A 19,690-nucleotide genomic window follows, 5' to 3' on the forward strand; every position below is an offset into this window, starting at 1 on the left:
CCCAGCTGTGCAGGAGATGGATTTCCTGTTTTGCCCATCTTCCATAAAGTAGCCATTGTCACACTGATACAGCACTACTGACTTATCAGTAGAGATATCCAGGTTTTCCTCAATTATAACAGCATGAGGGATCTCAGGATGTTTACTGCATAAAATGGCCCATTCTGCAAAAACAAAAGAAATCATTCAATCAAGTGTTCATTATAACTCCGGAGCTTTCCACACAAAATAGACAGGAAAAAGAAAATTTCAATAATTATGTATGTGACATGTATGGAATGAAAATTTGCTCTCCAAAATTAACTTCATACTAATAATTTGATCCACTCTTCGAGGTTAAATGTTATCAGTGATCAGGTCAACAGATTTATCATGCAGCGGCATTAGCATTTCCATTACTGCATGATGAGGTTTCACTCCAGCTCCAGCTCCCAGCTACACAATAGATGGATGTGTTGGTGTGTCTTTCCTCTGTAGCGTATCCAGTTTCACATTGATACACCACTTTTGAATCTGCAGCAAAAACCTCCTGGTATTCTTGAATTATTACAGCATGAGGGATCTGAGGAGGGCTGGAACATGAAGTGATGCTTTCTGCAGAAACAAAAATCAGTTAAAAGTGTTCATTTGACCAGAGAAATATTTTAACTGGTTTTGTTCCTCTTATTGTGATTTTTCTCTTCACTGCAAACATCTGACAGACTTACTCTCACAGATAGGCAAAGACGACCACGTCCCATTTAAACAGCTGGATGTTGCAATCTGGTTTAATTGTTCATATCCTGGGTCACATCTTATCCTCAATATGTGTCTCTCCTCATACCAACCGTCTGAGCTTTCAGTGTATTTCCCATTGGGGATAGTTGGTGGGAAACAGGCCTTTTGATCTGAGAAATAAAAGAGAGAACAAGTTAGTTCAGTGACATTCCTGCCAGGTTAACGGTTACACTGCTTACATGTGACAATGTAAGACTACTCAAACCATTTAAATTCACTGTTGAAAAATGTTGCTGTGCATGGAGCTGGAGGGAATTGCAAAGTCATCAGACAGTTCAGACAGTTAGCACTTAGACAAAGTCGGTGTCTGTAAGTGGAGTTGATTTAGTACTTCTTAATAAGGGGAATGCAGGATTAGCATAAAGTTTTGTCTTTCTCACTACAATACAATATTATGTTTCATATTAAGGAATTAAGGAATGTTTTATCTAAAATATTATTTCATTGAAATTAATTTTGATAACTAAGGAGAAATCTAAACATAAAATAAAGAATTCTTTTTTTTTTCAGAATTTAATAAAAAAAAAAGACACAAGATAAATAGTTTGAGTAAATCATGTGGCATCATGTATAACAGAAAAATGGAGCTGTATGCCAACATGAAAACGTTATCCCAAAGCTGAAGGAGGGGGGATCATGACTCCTGGCTAATTTCTTGCTTTTCAGCATTCCTAAGTTTAATTTAATATCTGGTTGGCTGTCTCTCAGGTGATGCAGTAGGATCTTTGACATCAACAAGTAAATCTCATGCAGAATTAGTACGGGAAAAGAAAATCCACTTTTTTTACTCAGAGCCCAAATCTTTGTGTGTACAAAACATTTATATTTGTAACAACAACAAAAATGGTAAAAGGCCAAAGCTAATTATTTTTACACTGACCTATACACATTGGTGTAGAAGACCATTTTCCATTTGTACAAGTGATTGTTGCCCACCAAGTGTCTTCAGCTGGTTTACGGCCTTCATCACAGGCATAAGGGAGAACAGTTCCAGAAGGATATCTTGCTTGTTGAGGGACAAAAAAACCACCATCCAGATCGGCAGCTGCACAAGACTGATCTCCACGTTGAGCTAAATCAGAGATACGTACGACAACATGAATGAAACTTGAACTAAATTGTCATGAAATGAAAATGTATTTAATTCTATTCTTACCATGTATCACTCCATGAAAACATATGAGAAGAATAAGTTGTAAATATTTAAAGCACATTTTGCCACCAGTTCAAATGTCCAAATGTTGCCAAACAAAGCCATGCAAAGACTCCAGCTTAAATTGCAGCCAGTTAATGATTGTTGAGGGCGTTTGTCCAAGAAGATAAAAATGAGCTAGCTTGCTTTGTCTTACTGTGACTGAATCAGTGTCATCCCACTGGCTTCATATCCTTGCATGTGCTGTATAAAAGGTTTTTACAAACCCATAACAACTGAAATCTAAAAAACTCCCCCTGAACTCCTGAAATAAATCAAATCAAAAACACATTTTTACTAAATATACAGACGTAGCTTCAACTTTGTCTTCTCAAAAACTCTTGCAGCGTTCATGTCACAATATTTGTTTAAAGACCAGATTTATAAATGATTTCCCGGAGGGCTGTGACTAGAGGCCAAAATTGCAAAATACCAAACACAGTGATTGTAAAGGTCAGTGTTCAGAAATAGGTGGCATTCTCTAAAAGATATCTGACTACACTGAAACAGACATCAAAATTGCCACGATTGATATTGGTGATTATTAGGGATGGGAAGATAAACCGATGCTCATCGATACGCGGTCCTCCACAGGCAAGATGCGAGTGCATCGGTACAACAGCTGCGTATCGATACAGTTTTTGACAAAAATATATAGATATATCGGTTGTTGGAAGTTTGCATCGGTAAATATCTATTTTCAATGAGTTTTTCATATCCTTTTTATACATTTAACCGACAAAATGTCTTGTTGATTTTATATTTTTGCTCCACATTAACAGGACCTATGTTACGGTAATGTTCACCGCGGATGTACAAAACTGAAGAAGCGCATTGATCTAACTAGGGATGAGCGAGTACACCCCTGTCCGTATCTGTTCAACCAGCCACTCCGAAGGGGCGGGACTTAAACAGGAAGTGGGTGTAAATAACTGTATTTTAATTTAATTTGTGTATTTGTATTTGTAAGCACTGCACGTTTTAGTTTATTATATGATATGGTTTTCTTATTTTTTGCTGTGAATAGAGGATTATTTATGAATCAAATCCGCTGAATTTTTCAAGTTCACAAAGATTACAGACAAAATAACAACAACAACAACAAAAACACTGAATAGGTGCTTCGTTTGCACCTTTTTTTTCTGTGGGCCAGCAACCTCACAAGTGAGTAACATTACAAATTTATGTATTGAAAACCTAAAACATTAATCATCTCTCAATGAGGTCTTCCATAACTGTTAACAAAAACAAAACACGAGTGCCGTTTGGTATTTTGTCCCAAAACATGGAGAAGGTGTGTGACGCCTTCGCCCTCGGTTACACTGTAAGGTTGGAGATCTTCAGAAATAAACAAGGTGATTTCCTCTGCACGAGTGGAGTTGGTAGCCAGCGGAGCATGGAAAAAACTGACAAAACTTGTGATTGATGTACTTGGCTCAGTCCGTAGCTGGGGATGCCGGTGTGTCAACCGATTTGGTTCCCCATTGGAATTCCCGTTCCCCCTCAGAAAGCCATGTTAACTGACGCCGCCCACAGGACCAACCCAGAACAACTGCTTGAGTTTACTGCTTATTTGTGCTTTCTTAGCTCCGATTTCACACCTGTTGATTTGTTTATCATTTTTAATGAATACATAAATACCATGCGTTGTTGCTGAATTGTTATTGTGTCTATGTAACAGTTTAACTTGTTGATCATCACAATGATAATTACGGAGGCCTATTTTATTTTGCCAGTGACCTATCACAGCCAGCTTACTCAGGTGTGCACATGCGCAGTGTGACTAACGGCACTTTACTTTGGATGCCGCCATGTACGTGTGGCGACATGTTCCTACCAGCTGTTACAATTAAACTGAAGTTATATTTTTACCTCAAGTGTCTTCACTACCTCAACATACGGCATGGTGTCAGAAGTCTTGGACTTTGAATCGAAAGTGATCATCAGCGTGTTGCACGTGAGTATTTTTGCGGGACCATTGTGATGCCACGGTAATTTTTCTTTGCAACATGGCGGACGGCTTCAGGTGGCGCATTTTTGAACGACGGTACGACATATTCATCGCAGCAGCACACTCAGCGCGGGCCGGAGCGGGGAGGTACGAGAACCTGGCGACAACAGACGTGTCCTGGTTCGTGCTGAATCCAAGGAGGACCTGAAGTACGGTGTTCATTTTAGGGCATCCTCAGATATCAGACTCAAGTGTCACTCATCAGACAATAAAGCATCAGGTCTCAGGCGAAAAGGTATCGGAGTAAGCTAAAAGTCCTCAAGTCTGAGAAAAACCTCTGTCATCGTCAGACAAAAATGCATCACATTTTAGGAAATCACATTTTGGTAGACGACTCAACTGGCCACGCAGAGCAGGAGATGTCTGACGAGAGCGGCCGCGTCGAGGTCATTCGTCGTGACCTCCCAAGCTAGACTGGTCCTCGGCTGAAGTAGCTGTCGGTCTGGCTCATCCCTCTTCAGCGGCAGTGTTGTCTTTCCTGCAATTGGCTTGGTTATTTAGTTAATATCCAAATTATTCTTCTCTTTGCTGATACACTCATAGTGTGGTATGCCAGGATGCCCTCCTGCACAGCTAACTCATACTCCTTTTGGGAAGCCTCTGTCGTCTTATAAAATGTGGTGATGTAGGGCGTAACAGCATTGACAGTCAGACCTTTTTTATGTTTATTTATTTTTATTTTTTTTGGTTAGCTGATGCTCCACCACAGCACATCTCGCCCCACTTGCAGTGGAAAAAGAAGACTGCAGTGTCATCTTGGCCTGAGCGACAAAGGCGTATAAATGGAAATTCATGCTGGATTTTTTTCAATAAAATGGCATTTCTGCTTCTTTGAAAGAGCCATCTTCTCCTCTACTCTTCTTCCCTCTCCTTGTCTCTTTTCTCTTCTCCTTAAATGCTTTTCTTCACCCTTCCTTATTCTCTTCTTACTCTCCTTCACTTCACCTTTTCATACTCTCTCTTTCCTTCACTCTGTGGTTTACTTCCTTCGTTTTGCCTTTCCACACTATTCTCCTGCTCTTTTCCTCCTCTTCCCTTCACATTTGTCTTCTCCCTATTCTATAACAGAGCAGCATAGATAATATCATCTCATGTTACACCTTCACTAACGACATACAAAACAGTGACACAGAGCATCATCTAATCAGATGGGTTAGGGTTAGTTACTGCTGGTTACTACTACAGACATTGGTAGCTGTGGACGTGAGGAGAAGAGAGCTTTGGTTAACAGAGTGAGATGGATAGCTGATAAATATGAATTCACTTTGTAACAGTTCATCTTATTCTTAAACTAAGGTTTATATAATATTCAGTGTGAATAACAATTTTAAAAGCCCAGAAATGTAGGACGATGGGCGCACTAACTTTTGGCTGCTTGCCAGCTGTCAGCTGTTTGTGACCTGCTGCACTGTAAGTATCTGAGCAAAAGATGAATGAACGAGGCACTGTAAAGCTGAAATGGGGGCACACCCTGAATGAGATGATAAACAACATACATTACATATCAGGGACAGTCCCGGATAAAAACAGGGACAACTGGTCACCGTAATATTCATCGCAACGGCACACTCAGACATGACAGCGGGGACCGGAGCCTGCATTCTCCTGAATCTGGCCGGACCTGAAGCTTTCAAAAGTCAGCGGTTGTTTGTGTATGGGGCGGAGGTCCACGAACCTGGGGACGACGGATGTGTCCTGGTTCGCACTGAATCCAAGGAGGACCCGGAATGCCTCAAGAGAAAATTCAGAAATTAGCAACCCTCAAACAAACATAACAATGGAAAGACATAAGTTCAATACTCGCAATCAAAAAGCTGCAGAAACAGTTGAGTCATTGCTATAGGAATACAGTGTGCTGGGTGTCATTGAATAAGTGACTGGTAGCTTTCCTTGCTCTCTGCAGAAAGAACACTGTATTCTGTTTTGATTTGCAGAGTGAAATCAAGTGTTACAGGGCTACTCACTTGGTGAACTTCTTTGCTGAGTGAAACAAGTCCCATCTGCAGTGAAGCACTGAGCCCAAGCAATGGCAATACATTCTCACTGATAATGAAGAATGGTAGGGTATAGCATTTGGCCCTTATATGGCAGCACAGGCCAACAAATCCTTTAGTCTTTATCTTACTGCCTACATATTCTACAAGATATGTTGGTATAGTGCATGGCTCTATTTTTTTTTTTTCAGATTTTCTGCCTTGATAAAAGGTCTGATGAGAGGATATTGCATTTGGTACTAGACTTATTCCATTTACATAATGTGTTGCTGTCAGTCTTCTTTGTGTTCAGTATCCACCTGGTGGACTGACTTTCTTTGTCTCCGCCTGTCAAACTGAGGCGTGACCGTTTCAAACTGTGGTTTGGTTCTGCAACACTTTCTGAAGTGGTTCATTCTCTTACATGGATTGTACCGTTGGCCATAGGCTGGGCATTTATTTCTTCTAGCTACATGGCTGCCACCAAGATTATTGCAGTCGCTAATAAACTGTGGTATCAGCATTTGGTTTATTGAACTTGGCCCTGTCATTGTCACGTCACATATTTGTTTTGCACAGCATCCACATTCATAGCTGAGCTGTGTGGGGACATGAGCGTATTTATTATTTATGTATTTCAGTCTTAAAAGTTCTGTAAAACCCCAGTGGCACGACCAAAGGGAGGCTTGCTCTCACAGTGAAGTGAGATAACTGGACTTTAACTTTATTTACATTATTAAACCAGGGGAGGCATAAAACTGACCTGTGGCCACAAGAGTTCGAGGAATCATTTGAAATGTAAACCAAATCAGCAATCAATAGTTCGTTAGGACATTTCCAGAGATACTTCTTTACCTTTGATTGATTTTATTTACGCCTCTATGTGATGGCTCCAGACCAGGAGTACAATGTTTGTTTTGGAGTAGGAGGGGGTAGGAGGGGAGAGGGGTCGATGCAGGAGGCAGTTTGGATATTACTAACTAACTGCTGAGGCTCTTTAAGTCCTGACAAAATGTGCATCAGATATTTTGTCTTTCTTCTTTTGATTTGGTTTCCTTGTAAGAACATTTAATCATTTTAATATGTGAAGATTTACATTTGTAAAATCAGTCACAGGGGCAGCATGGCATGGGTTGTGTCGCTCTTTGTGCTTCAACATTGTGAATTCAACCTCTTTTCTGAAGTTTGTCCTTTGTTGGGAAATCTATTTGAAATCTGGAGTATGAATAATTCCAGATTTTTGTATGAAACATTGTTTGAGAAATTTAGAAACAAACAAATCACTGAGTGTTTGTAGTATGTATATAAAATGGGACATAACTGATAAATAAAGTCAAAGTCTGACAGCAAGTAATGTTTGTAAAACGGCTTATAATCACCAACTATTCTGTCTTCTCAGCTCACAGTTTAAAAACACGAAAGCAAACTAGTTACAAAATGGGACTAATCTGGCTGGACACACTCAGTGTGATGACATTTCAGTGTTTACTACCTTAATCTTTTGGCTCACTGGGGGAGCACCTAATAATTATTTACTGGTCCAGTCCTCCATTTGAGTCTTCACTCTGCTTTATCATGCTGATTTGATTCCTGACAAAATGGGAAGGAACTCTCTTATATGTTTTCTCTTGGTTTGTGTTTCAGGGTTGCCGCAAGGTAAGACTTTTTCATTTTTAATAAAAAAAAAAATCTCAACTCATTAAACATAATTAGGATTTGCCTTTGTGACCTTTTGTGTATTTCAGCTGAAAGGGCAGCTCAGCCTTGTATTGCTCCGGAACTGGATTTTGGTTATTTTATCCCTGAGCAAGTAACATATCCTTCTCAATTCGTTCTCACTTACGGCTGTGAGAATGGATATAAACCAGCTGAGGAGGCCTGGTGGGCAACAACCACATGTCAGAATGGTGAATGGTTTCCTGCACCAAAGTGTATAGGTAAGTCCTTCATCTTAACTTAATATATCTTAACTGGATTATTTTGAAGGTGATGTGATAGATTTAAATTTAAGGTGGTTGTCGTGTGTTGTCTACACACCAAGGAATACAGTTAACAATAATTTCAGGACACAAAAGATAAACTTTCAGTAAGTATAATGAGATCACATTAATTCACCATTATTTCCCTTTTTGGATCTAACATTCAGAAAGGCCTCTAGGTCTATTGTCTAATCGTAAAAAAAATATATTATTAAAATGAGATGGAGATGAAAAGTAATGGTGGTTTCAATTAGGTTAGTTTCATACACCACAAGATCAATCTAAGGGGTCACCTGGGGAAGTACATCACTATACTCAGAAGACTTATTCTTTCCCCCAATATTTGCATCTTCGTTTGTTGCGAAACACTCTTTGCTTTCAAAACTATTCCAAATTTGCATCTGGGAAAGAAAACTTCAATATATTATATATCAACCTTAAACATTCATGAAAGGCAACTTCAATGAGACTGAGATAAAACATTTTCTTGTTTTGGTTAAGATGAAAAAGCCTGTATTCCACCAACCATCCCCAATGGAAGACCTATTAATAACCCAAGAGGTTGGTTTGAAGATGGAAGCACAATGACAACAAAATGTGACAGCGGGTATGTACACAAAGACCGGATTGAAAGAGCCATGTGTAATAATGGAAATTGGACATCTTTGCCCATCTGTCAGGGTAAGTTTTTGACGTGTTGTGCGGAAATACTGATTTGAACCACTTTTGAACCAAAGTCATCAACAGCAGTAATATGTAGTTGTCCATGTGGATTCCGTCCCTATTCCGATTCGTGATTTATTTTTTCTCCACAGAACGTATCCTTCCATGCTCTGAGCCCCCTAATCTCTCTCATGCTGTAATTGTTCAAGAACCCAAGGAGGTTTACGACCATTTGACAGATGTGATGTATCAGTGTGTAGATGGATACGCTATAAATACATGGAGCAACAAGCAAAATATCTTCTGCAGAGCTGGGCGTTGGGATGAACTTCAGCCCTGCCGTAAGAGATCCCATTTCAACAGCTTGTACATAGAGACTGAGGTCTTCTACCCCCCAGTGAAAAATCCATGTATCTTTGAATTTTCCTTTCAGAATGGGTATTTAAAAGTTGTCCAAGTTGTCCAAAATAACCTTTTAATTCAAGGTTACTTTCTCTTTTGTAGTAAAACAGAATGGGAGAAACAGAAGGACATTTAATTGTGACCTCATAACTAAAGCATTGCTTTACAGCAATAATCAGCCATGCACGCATTCCTGACAACCAAAAAGATTTCAAAATTTAAAGAGCAATTTGGACAAGTTAAGTCAAACATCAGCACATCAACTTTGATTTGTCTGAGTACGGAAGAGTTTTCTTTAAATGCAGTTTACTCTCAGAAATGTTAAGACTAAGTATCACACGTTCAAACTCTCAGTTAAATAACACAAAATGTTGATTGCTGAACCTGACAAAGAAAACTGTTGTTTTGTTTTAGAAAATATTTTCAAAATATCTGGTACTTTCCACTTCAGACAGGAAGAACTCAGCAGTTCAAATGGATCCATTTGAAATAGAGATGTAATTCATTTGGCACATTAGTCAGTTAAGATACGATGTGTTGTTATAATAACAGCCCTGGTCTCAACTGCCCATGTGTAATCCATTTTTAGGCAGGATAACGTTTGCTTCACGAAAGTCCCATATTCACTTGTATAATATATTTACTGAGAGCGTGTCCGAGGAAGAAACTGACTAATCGTTGTTCCTTCTGAGCAGATGTCTCCTGTTCTGTGGACACTGCTGAGTATCCTGACTTAGTTCCTGCTGGAGTTCAATTTTTAAAAAATAATGAGGGAGTGTTTCTGCTGTGTAAGAAAAAACGATTCTACTGGATTGCAGTACATCATTCTTTTGTTCAGTGCAAGAATGGAAAAGCTACTTTAAGCAAATGTAAGTATCACTTTACGATCATTACATTAATATGTCATAAACAGAAATACAGATTGAGTGAGTGGGAGTGTGGGGAAAATGTCACCATGGCCAGATTGAGACAATAAAAGCCACAGAGGGTTGAAATATCAGTGTGATCTTCACTAAGTAGAGATTTATTCACTGACTCAGCTCTGTTTTCTATTTATTCTGAGCCGATGAGGAATTTGAAGTGTTAGGAAATACACTCTGTCTCTCTCTTGGCCAAAGATGAGAGGAATGACACCGTTATGGTGTCTCGATGCAGTCAGAAGCTGCTCAGTGGTGAACAAGGGGACAGTGCCTGGGTTTGTACTGAAGTCTGAAACAGCTCCTAGCAGCCCCTCACACGTTACACTAACCATTTTACTGGATGATGAGCTAAGTCAGTGTTTTACGGCTGCATGGCTTTGTTTTTGGGGGGCATTTTCTAGGAGGCTCCTTTTAGTTGATCCCCAAAATGTGGTTCTTGTCAGCCCTCTATAATATGCATTTCATCTTTGCATATTTCTGTTTTCTCATTTCCAGTCTAAGGTCAGATAACTTTTCCGTTCAGATATGGGCACAGTGCTATTGATGATCTCACCTGTGAGAGATTAACATCTATTGATTTAATTTAAAAAAGGCATGATGGATAATATTCCTCTACAGGCAGCACAGTTCACTGAACAATACTGTTGACTCACTCTTGTGCTTCTATTTCACTTTTTTAGGTTGTAGTGTCACCGAAAGAGATATTGTAAGTGAAACTCCTACATGGAGCAAATACTAGTGCCATTTTATATGCATTTACATTATAGTTTGTATTATTATTGGATATTTAATTCTACATTTTCTGCTTTGGTCAAAAGTATTGCGGTGACATGACCAAGTGAAAGACGCTGACGTCTTTGGATTCCTCCCCCTCTGGATGAAAACAGCTGCCAGCTGGTGATGATGATGCTGCAGCGGTGTTTTGGATTTGTCAGAAACAATTACAAGACTCTCACTTTATAATATGACTGCCTGCATAATTTAGGAAAAAAAAATGTTTGTTAGTGTGCTATAAGCCAGTAAAATGACTAATATATGACCTGAATAAAATCTCAACACTAATCTTTGTGGAATTGTGTTTCTGTGAAGTTGCATGTTGTCAATAAAAACATTCCCCAAAAACAATTCTGATAATTCTCTGATTTCACAAGTTATTTCACATTAAAGAATGACTCTCTGACAAGAAAGACTGGGAATTGAACCCAGAACGTTCTTGTTGTGAGGCAATTTGTCACACCAGCTGAATTCACATATTGAGGATAAGCTGTGACCCAGGATATGAACACAAGCACCAGTTAGCACAAACCAGATGTTTAAACAGGCCGCGATCGTCTTTGCCCATCTGAAAGAGTAAGTCTGTAAAATGTTTGGAGTGGGGAGAAAAATCACAATACCATTTACAAATTATATATATATATATATATATAAAAACAACTTTACAAAAAAAAAAAAGATCTGGTGTGATCACAGTCCAGACCAGTGATGATCATAAAATAGTTTCTGAGTTTGTCAGAAACAATTTTATGATTAAATTTTTTTTGATATTATAAGCCCCAGTAGTATTAAAATCTGTCTTTTTTTTTTTTTTTGGTCAAAGTCACTGAAACAGCTGTGCGACACTAATCTGTATAGACTTTAATCGTGTTTATAAAGTTTAGTTACCTGTTTGGGGTTACAACTGAGAGGTGGCCTCTCCTGTCTACCACAGGACTAATGTTTTAATGACATGGAAAAAAAGAGCTAAGCTGAACCCTGAAACTCAAATCCTAAATTGTTATGACAGAATTCAATCTTTTTTTTTATCTTTTGGCTTTTTCCCCTGTTCGGGGCAGCCACAGCAAATCAGCACCGTGATTTGCATGACTGATTTGGCTACAAACCGTCCCCATTTATCTAGGCTTGGGAATGGCCCAAAAGCCTACCACTGGTTTGCATTGTGGCTGGGGTTTAAACCCGGAGCCTCTGCACGCTCTGCCACTGAGCTACATTCCCAGGGCTGTGTCAAGATTCAAATCCGCCATCAAACTACCACACGATACAGCTGACGCCTTTTGAAGGGTACAGGCAACAAAGCTAGTGAACCATATTGGGTCTCTTTGTCTTTTTATGTATCATGAATTGGCTAATTTCAGCAAAGTTGGTAGTTGGTTTCATATTCCACTTGATCATCAAGGTGATTCTTGTTTACTTTCAGGTATTGCTGTTCTTAATTTCCCTTTCTCATCATTATCTTGAAGCAGACTTAAAGCAGACTTGAAAATTACTTAATCTTATCTCTTAATTCATTTACATTTGATGTTCTAATTCAGAAACTGCTTTGACTCCTGATGACTGCCGCTTGCAGTTATGATAACACTTATTTTATAACATCCACATTAAAAATATGGTTCTCACACACATACATAAATTATTTAACTTAATCATCGCATAAAAAAATAAAATAAAATAAAAATCATTGTGAATCCAACCTTTACGAACTGATATGTTTGAGTGACCGGTCATGAGGGAGTATACAAATTGCAAAATACACTAAGGCCACCCAGTTTAAGTCTCCTGAGGGATACAGGGCTGTGTGTTATTAAAGAACATAATTCTATACATTTTATTATATAATATTATATCAACTAACTTGTGGTTATTTTCTAATTTCTTAAATCAATAATTTAGTCCAAAAGAATAAGTGAATTCATTTAATTGTTAATCGCTGCTTATTAAAAAAACAAACAAACAAACAAACAAAAAACAACAACAACAGAAAAACTGGAAGATATGTTTTTCTGTATGTATATTATTAATTCATACAAATATATTGTGTTCGCTCTGAGGGGGGGCGGGCTGTATCTGGTGAAAACTATTGCTTGAGTATTGTGCATTGTCAGGATGTTAGGAGTCATGGTTCAGGTTGAACATCATAAATATTTTATGAAATTTTGTGTCAAAATGAATCAAGTGCAGTTGTGTAGTGCTTTGTCTTAAATTCATTGTCTTGTGTCTTAAAAATGAATATATGTTATTGGCGATTACCATAGCTTCTGTTCTTCTGATTGAAAAGGCCAAGTAAGTTCTTTGGACATTTTTGGACTGAGGAGCATCAGTGTGCATGATCAGAGTTGGAGATGTTCTGCACAGCAGAAGCTGAATCCAGCCCCAGCAGTGAACCCAGGTAGGACTGCTCTCGGGGATCAAGCATCTGATCGGGCCTCACAGGGTGGACAATGTTGGTGGCCTGCGGTGTCAGGGTGTATTTTTCTAAGAACGTCAGATCTGTGGCAGCCTGGTAACCTGTGTTCTGCTGCTGTCCTTGAGCCTGCATGCTAACACCGTGACTTTGAGAGGGTAAAGATGAGGCTCTGTGAGTACTGAGGTCTCCCTGTGGTCCTCCTGTCATTTGGACAGGAACCAATGTTACTGGCATGCAGACGTTCAAAGTCGAAGCGGTGTTTTGGATGGTAGACTTAGGTTCGGAACAATATTCCTTTGAGGTTTGCTCAAATGGAATGGAGGCTATTTTTTCTTCAGTCACTGTGCTGAGGGGCTGCTCAGTAAACCGGGTGCTGTGCACATGGTCAACATGGTACTTGAGCTTGTCTTTTCTTTTAAAGGTGGCGCTGCAATGGGGACAGTTAAAAGGACGAGCATCTGAGTGAATCACCATGTGCTTTGTCAAGGTTTTCTTGATCCGAAACGTCTGGTGGCATTCAGGACATCTGTGGGGTTTCTCACCTGTCACATCAAAACAAGTGGAAGTATTAGTCTCAAAAATACCACACTAATGATCGGAATATTTCCATAGGACTTTCAAGTTAATGGTCATCTTTATGTCTTTTAAGAATATTTTATTTCATTTCAATGAGAACTGCTCCAGGGCAGTGATTGTCCAATCAAGGTTCAGCATAGCTTAAATCTGTCAAGCATTGGATCGTTGTACAAGCCAAAAACAATATGTATTAAGAGCAAAAGAGGCTATCTGGGGATTTAGTAATGCACCATCTTTTGAGGTCACCTCTTGACTAAATTCTATGTTTCTGTTCTCCTTTCTGCCACAAACGTTCAATGCCTTTTGATTATTGAAGTTACTGGGAGGGAGTTATGACAGTAACAGTAAACCCTAACCCAGCTCAACATTTGGTCTGGGGTAGTTTGCACTATAATTAATCCAAACTAATTTACTAAGTTACGTTTATAAACCCGCAGTCCTCTTTGTCTGTAAATCTACTGCTTGATTGATTAACATTTTGTCCAACCACTCTTCTGATTATTATTCTACAGGAAAGCTAAAGCAGTAAAAATCCAAATGCTATCTTATAGCAAATATCATTTTAAGTACATTTCACGGGCTAAAACTCTTCTATGCATCATAAACAATCCCATTACATTTTTCCATGTTGTCTATAAAAGATAATTCCTTGCCAAAGGTATGTAGATATGGGCTTAGTATTTTAGCCAAAATAATATACGTAGCCATCATGTGTAACCAGTATGTAGCTGTTATACTTTTTTCCCTAATATAAACAAACAAAAGAAAGTCAGGTGAAGGCAAAGTTTGAAACCCATTTTAACATTGTTCCTTCCCCATGCTCGCTACAGCTGATGAAAACTGCTAGCAGCAGTCATCAGTTCAGCTGACAAAATCCAAAATTTCATAATCACCAAGAAAAGAAAAGCTGCTTTTGTTCGTTTTGGTGTTAAAGCCCTACAACCACATCAAACTTTATCAGAATTTTCAGTGGTACCGTTAATTATTTACATGCTAGAAGAGCAAGTTTAAAGTCAACAGTTATGATACCCACTCCTCTGTACTCATGTTTTCCAGGGAATATATCTATTGACTTCCTTGCTGTTGTTATTTTTACCTGAGTGAGTCCTGAAGTGCATTTCTAGACTGGACTTTCCCTTAAATTCCTTCTTGCAAACCTCACACTGATGCACTGCAGTTTTGTACCTGTGGAAAAAAGAAACATTTCTCATCAACTACAACAAAAACCAAGAGCATTTGCTTGAAATTACCACTTTAACAAAGTTACAGATGTAATAGCAACTCTGATTTATAGAACTTACTTTTGCCGCACTTTCTCTCCCAAATGAACACTTTTGTAGTGAACAGTCAGATGATCATGGCGCCTAAAGCACTTGCCACACTCCTCACACTGATGTGCCTTCTCACCTGTAATAAATGTGGGCTGAATTAAAGTAAACACCGAATGCAGTGTATTGTAATGTGTCTAATATCTAAATTGTGTGAAGACGACAAAGCAGTCTCTATCAAACAAGACTTTCACTGTCCACTGTACCAGAGTGTATTTTCTGATGTTTGGTGAGGTGATCATGGCGTATAAAGGTTTTCCCACACTCATCACACTCATATCGCTTGTCATCATGGTGGACTCTGAGGTGAAGCCTGTCCATGAGATAGTTTGCACAGTATAGTTCATTTTACTAACGGCAAACAAGAACCTGAGAACCTCACAATCAGCAACACTTCCAATCTCACTGAACTCACCTGTAGGAGCTGCCGTGACGGAAGCTTTGGCCGCAGATGCTACAGAGGTGAGGCTTTTCCCCACTGTGGATCCTCAAGTGCTCCCTCAAGGTTGTCCTGGAAGGAAAAAACATTTAAAATGTGTTTTTTGCAGCTCGGTGCATTGGATAGGGATTTATATTTTCAGTTGTAAGTAATAAGCATATTACTACCATCCAAAATATCACGGTGCTCATCCAGAAAGTGTTTAGGAACAGAGAGACATACCTTTCCCTTACTGATTTCCCACAAACAAAGCAGGTCCACTTCCTTTTACCACCGTGTGTACACTCTATGTGTCTCTTCCTGTTGCCTGAGTCATTAAACTGTCGACCACAGATCTCACAGGGAAATGGACCTGAAAACGAAGAAAAGAAATTTTTTAGTCAAGTGCGTTGTTTGCCAAAGTAACACAGTTTCTCTCTGTTGTACATGTTTTCATAGCAGTAGATAATTTGAAAGTTTCCGTCACAGGTTTTCCACTTTATATGGTTGGAAAGATGCAAAATACACCACAGATTTTATCTTTGGAATTTTAAAACTTAAAGAGTTTCAGAATGAAATGGTAGATATCTCACCTAAATGGTACTTTTCCTGATGTTTCAGCCTGGCAAACCTTGATTTGAAGTATTCATCGCAGAAGGAGCATTTAAAAGGCCGGTCTTGGGTGTGCAGGATCATGTGCTCCTGTAGATGAGGTCTGCGGTTGAAGGTCTTCAGGCAAATCTGGTTCATAGGGTTCAAAGGTCACAGATGCTTGTTGAAATCTCTCCTTACATTATAATACCAAATAATAACTATTAAAAACTAAAATTAATGACCAAACTTCATTTTTGAAGTATGAACTGACTTACAGCACACTTCCAGCCTTCACTCTTCCTCTTCCTCTTGGTGAGAAACTCTTGGATGTGGTCTGGGTGAAACCTGGCGGGGTAGTTAAGAATACTGCATGACTGTAGTAGAAGAAGTTATCATGGCGATCCAAGTGTTAAAATAATTAATGTACTACTACAAGCTTTAAGCCAAAATGAGTCAGAAAAATGACTTCACTGTTTAGAGAACTAAAATGGCATCTTTACCATTAAGCACTAAAATTACCTTGTACCAGACAGATGAAGTTGTATGCAAACCAAGACAATAATGTCATCTTAACACAAAACTATAAAATCTGAAACAGTTAAAACGTGGTTAGAAAAAGACAATGACAATTAGTCAAGAGTGAATGAGACTGAGTTAAACCAGATGTTATTTAACATTGATGTCTAACCTCCTGACATGCTTCGCTAGGGTTTTCTTGCTGGCGTGGAGTTTGTTGCAGAATGGACATTTGTGCTCCTTCTTCTGGAATGGAGCATCACTGGCATGCTTCTTCTTGTGTGCGGTCAGATTAGACTTGGTGGAATAGCGCTGAAGACAGATGTCACACTGGAAGGGTTTCTCTCCCGTGTGCACTCTGGTGTGACTCTCATACTTCCCTGAAAAAGGTTCATATAGTGTATCAGTAACACGTTGGAAACATTACTATGATCATTGTCAATAAACATGGCACTGCTATGACTACTGAATTTTAATTCAAGATGCAGGTAACCTACCGTGGTTTTAAATGGCAATGACATCTAACCCTAACCCTAACCCTAACAGGGCTTCTGCCAAACACAAATGAAACCATGGCTTTCAAAGAGAGCTTCTCAGTGGCAAAATGTAGCTGTTTCCCCACATCCCAACCATCCCAACCATTTCAGATAGAATGTATAGTTATACTGACTGTAATCAAAACTAGATATTTATTAGAGCCCATTCTTGTGTTTGGTTTCTAAAGTAAGTAAAAAAAAAATTACATAAAACAAAATAGCTAGCACTAGTACCAGCTACATTAGTCACCACTACTGATGTTATTTTGGGACACAATATTAATAACAACACTTATAATCTAGATCCTATTCTATGGTTCTTACCTGCACGGTCAAAGGTCTTGTCACATTTAGGACACTTGAGAGTTTTCTTGTTGGAGGTTTGGATGATGACTGGAGCCAGACCGTCGGGGTATGCTGGACTCTGGTTAGAGCTTCCTGCTGCTGTCACTTGGACTTCCACCTCTCCAACAGCCTGGGGCTCTGCGCTTTCCTCATCTGACCCCTGCTGACTTGCACTCTTATCAAATGAACAACCTTGAGCAATTTTCGTTTGAGTAGGCACATCCTCATTCATGTCTCTTCCCTCTTCCTCGTCATCCTCTTCATCTATTACATCACCTCCCGGAGCTGGTTGAGATGTCTGATTCGTGTCTGCTTTGGGCATTTGGTTTTCTAAAACTACCTCACCTGACTCTTCTAGTTTGTCTTTATCCTGCTGTTTTGGTGATGCAGACCTTTGTTTCTCCTCTGGATTGTTGATGAAGTACTGTACATCATCTATCTTATATTTAATGGGTGTTCTCCTCCTACGAACTGATCGCCTCTGACCTCCCATCCCCTCTGTCTCAGTGGAGCCGTTCCGTTTGACACCTTTGTGACTTCCAGCCACGTGGTTCTGTAAAGAGTTTTCAGGCCTTAAATGGTGACTGCTCAGGATCCTCTGCTCAAACTGACTTGGTATACCTGTGTCACAGAGTGGTGAGTCACTCGGGGTTCTTTCTACCTCAGGAGACTCTCTTACCTCAGGCTGGGCCTGGATCACTCTTATTGGGTGAACGTCTCCTTCACACAGTATCTTTAGTATGTCCATCATGTCCAAGAATCGTGCTGCTTCAGTTAGAGCAGGGAGATCTGTCTCTGTGACAAAGCACTCAGAGGTGTACAAAAAGCCAAGCAGGTGTTGGAAAACAGAGTCCTCCACATGGTCCAGAGTCACGTGTGTTGTTGCTGGGTTTTTGGACAGCTCAGCATGGAAGTAGCTGCTCCCATGGGCCAACACCACCTTGTGGGCACTGTAGAGCTTCCCGCCCACAGACACAGACACGTCGCAGAACTTCTGCCGAGTCCGGTCCTCATTCAAAAACTTGAGGAGGTTGTGACTGTGCTGCACCATAGTCAACTGCCTGATTTGTGTGGCCGATTCTGGAGCAGGGTCAGAGTTTCCTGGAGCACAGGAGCTTAGGGCAGCATCCGGCCCTGTAACACATTCACTGCTGGCACTGACCAGTCTGCTGCGTTTGGGACGCAGCAGAGCACTTTGCTTTTTTTTCATTGGTGTGTCTGATTGGCTTCCAGGAATCAAACCTGCAAGAGGAAGGGGCATGGACTTGAAATTTCACACACACAAACCTGAATTGCTGTGTTTTCATTTAGAATTCAAGATTAGAGCAAAATTAATATGCAAAAAAAAAATCATATTGCAGTTATTTCCGACATATATTGCGACTGTTATACAAGTCATGATTTTTGTGAGTTGGCATGTTTGGTGCTTTGTTCCCAGCCGTTTGGAGAACCCGCTCTGCACTATGCTTCATTCAGGAAAGTATGTTGGGGCACAATGCTGCTTTCATCAAACATGATGATGATGCTGCTGACAACATCGCAATTGCAATAGCACGACTTGCTCAGCTGTAGGTCGCAGGTACACAATGGCAGCACCGGCAGCGGATCTAACGGGACAAATGTTAAAAGTGTCAACAGTGGCAGAGAGACGCAGAGAGACACACAGGCCTCCAGTGTGGCTGGTGGGGGGGGGCACGGTCGTCCTGCCCCCCCCCCACCACACCTCGAGGACCCCTTCATCAAGACGCCTGCACTGAGCGGACCCCCTCCGGGGAGAATGTTGACAAACGACCCTTGTGCTACCCCGGGAATTAGCATATTACATCGGGATGTTTTGTTTTTTTTGTGTATTTTTTTTTTAAACCTTACCTGAAAGACACGGGCCTCGTTTGCACACTACCGTGCAGTCCAGCTGACAGGGCCAAGGTGGAAAACAAACAGAGGAATAAGAGTCTCCTGACTATCTATAACGCCCAGCGCCGCCATCCTGCCACAAATGTCGGACGCTGTAACAAACTGTTCGCCCATTGGCTGTTTCACCTTTTCTCTAAATGCTTTTGTTTACGGTGTAAACAGAAGGAAAAACAAACGATAAAAACCAGGGAGAGAACAATTTTGACACTTGCATTCGTTAAGATTGCATGGGAGGCAAAAAAAAAAAAAAAAAGTCAAACACGAATCCAACAAAGACGAAGTGTTGACGAGCAGTGTCGTTGGCTCACGGAAGGGTTCACCGGAAAAGGGAATCATGGGTAATGTAGTTTGACAGCTCAATGACC

At 39.9% G+C, this 19,690-nt stretch overlaps 3 protein-coding genes across 4 annotated transcripts; 1 reads left to right on the top strand and 2 right to left on the bottom strand.

The window, feature by feature from the left end:
* Positions 1–370: 370 nt before the first annotated feature.
* LOC115057564 (complement factor H-related protein 1-like) lies at positions 371–1,991 on the bottom strand. The gene is made up of 4 exons (XM_029524718.1): positions 1,934–1,991; positions 1,658–1,849; positions 708–887; positions 371–594 (listed from the first exon to the last, which is right to left on the bottom strand). The coding sequence occupies exons 1-4, from the start codon at positions 1,989–1,991 to the stop codon at positions 371–373; spliced, it is 654 nt and encodes a 217-aa protein (XP_029380578.1).
* Positions 1,992–3,254: 1,263 nt separating this feature from the next.
* Positions 3,255–11,034, top strand: LOC115057565 (complement factor H-related protein 2-like). The gene is made up of 9 exons (XM_029524719.1): positions 3,255–3,298; positions 4,037–4,215; positions 7,598–7,609; positions 7,699–7,890; positions 8,434–8,613; positions 8,748–8,936; positions 9,693–9,866; positions 10,598–10,623; positions 10,736–11,034. Exons 1-9 carry the CDS (start codon positions 3,255–3,257, stop codon positions 10,757–10,759), a joined length of 1,020 nt encoding a protein of 339 aa, XP_029380579.1. The 3' UTR covers positions 10,760–11,034.
* A 457-nt stretch (positions 11,035–11,491) lies between these two features.
* On the bottom strand, positions 11,492–19,541 carry zbtb41 (zinc finger and BTB domain containing 41). Of its 2 annotated transcripts, XM_029524947.1 has the most exons (12): positions 19,281–19,541; positions 18,091–18,653; positions 17,391–17,964; positions 16,703–16,910; positions 16,290–16,359; positions 16,014–16,161; positions 15,664–15,793; positions 15,418–15,513; positions 15,209–15,315; positions 14,976–15,081; positions 14,771–14,859; positions 11,492–13,640 (listed from the first exon to the last, which is right to left on the bottom strand). In XM_029524947.1, exons 2-12 carry the CDS (start codon positions 18,619–18,621, stop codon positions 13,009–13,011), a joined length of 2,691 nt encoding a protein of 896 aa, XP_029380807.1. In that variant the 5' UTR covers positions 18,622–18,653; positions 19,281–19,541; the 3' UTR covers positions 11,492–13,008. The 2 variants fall into 2 exon arrangements, with proteins under 2 accessions (XP_029380807.1, XP_029380806.1); XM_029524946.1 differs by having other exon boundaries at positions 17,391–18,653.
* Positions 19,542–19,690: the final 149 nt, after the last annotated feature.

The sequence above is a fragment of the Echeneis naucrates genome, chromosome 17 (genome assembly GCF_900963305.1).
Source record: "Echeneis naucrates chromosome 17, fEcheNa1.1, whole genome shotgun sequence".
Classification (NCBI taxonomy): Eukaryota; Metazoa; Chordata; class Actinopteri; order Carangiformes; family Echeneidae; genus Echeneis; species Echeneis naucrates.

What these genes read in the sequence shown, in the direction of transcription:
- LOC115057564 (XM_029524718.1), bottom strand. Translation starts at nt 1,991, where the DNA reads ATGTGCTTTAAATATTTACAACTTATTCTTCTCATATGTTTTCATGGA. An exon ending in TTCTACACCAATGTGTATAG is followed by an intron (nt 888 to 1,657) that starts GTCAGTGTAAAA and finishes TTTATTTCTCAG; the next exon opens with ATCAAAAGGCCTGTTTCCCA. An exon ending in GTCTTTGCCTATCTGTGAGA is followed by an intron (nt 595 to 707) that starts GTAAGTCTGTCA and finishes TTGTTTCTGCAG; the next exon opens with AAAGCATCACTTCATGTTCC.
- zbtb41 (XM_029524946.1), bottom strand. Translation starts at nt 18,621, where the DNA reads ATGAAAAAAAAGCAAAGTGCTCTGCTGCGTCCCAAACGCAGCAGACTG. An exon ending in CAAGACCTTTGACCGTGCAG is followed by an intron (nt 16,911 to 17,390) that starts GTAAGAACCATA and finishes AACCTTTTTCAG; the next exon opens with GGAAGTATGAGAGTCACACC. An exon ending in TCAGGAAAAGTACCATTTAG is followed by an intron (nt 15,794 to 16,013) that starts GTGAGATATCTA and finishes CTTCGTTTTCAG; the next exon opens with GTCCATTTCCCTGTGAGATC.
- LOC115057565 (XM_029524719.1), top strand. Translation starts at nt 3,255, where the DNA reads ATGGAGAAGGTGTGTGACGCCTTCGCCCTCGGTTACACTGTAAG. An exon ending in GCCCTCGGTTACACTGTAAG is followed by an intron (nt 3,299 to 4,036) that starts GTTGGAGATCTT and finishes TATTCATCGCAG; the next exon opens with CAGCACACTCAGCGCGGGCC. An exon ending in GTGTCACCGAAAGAGATATT is followed by an intron (nt 10,624 to 10,735) that starts GTAAGTGAAACT and finishes TTTGGTCAAAAG; the next exon opens with TATTGCGGTGACATGACCAA.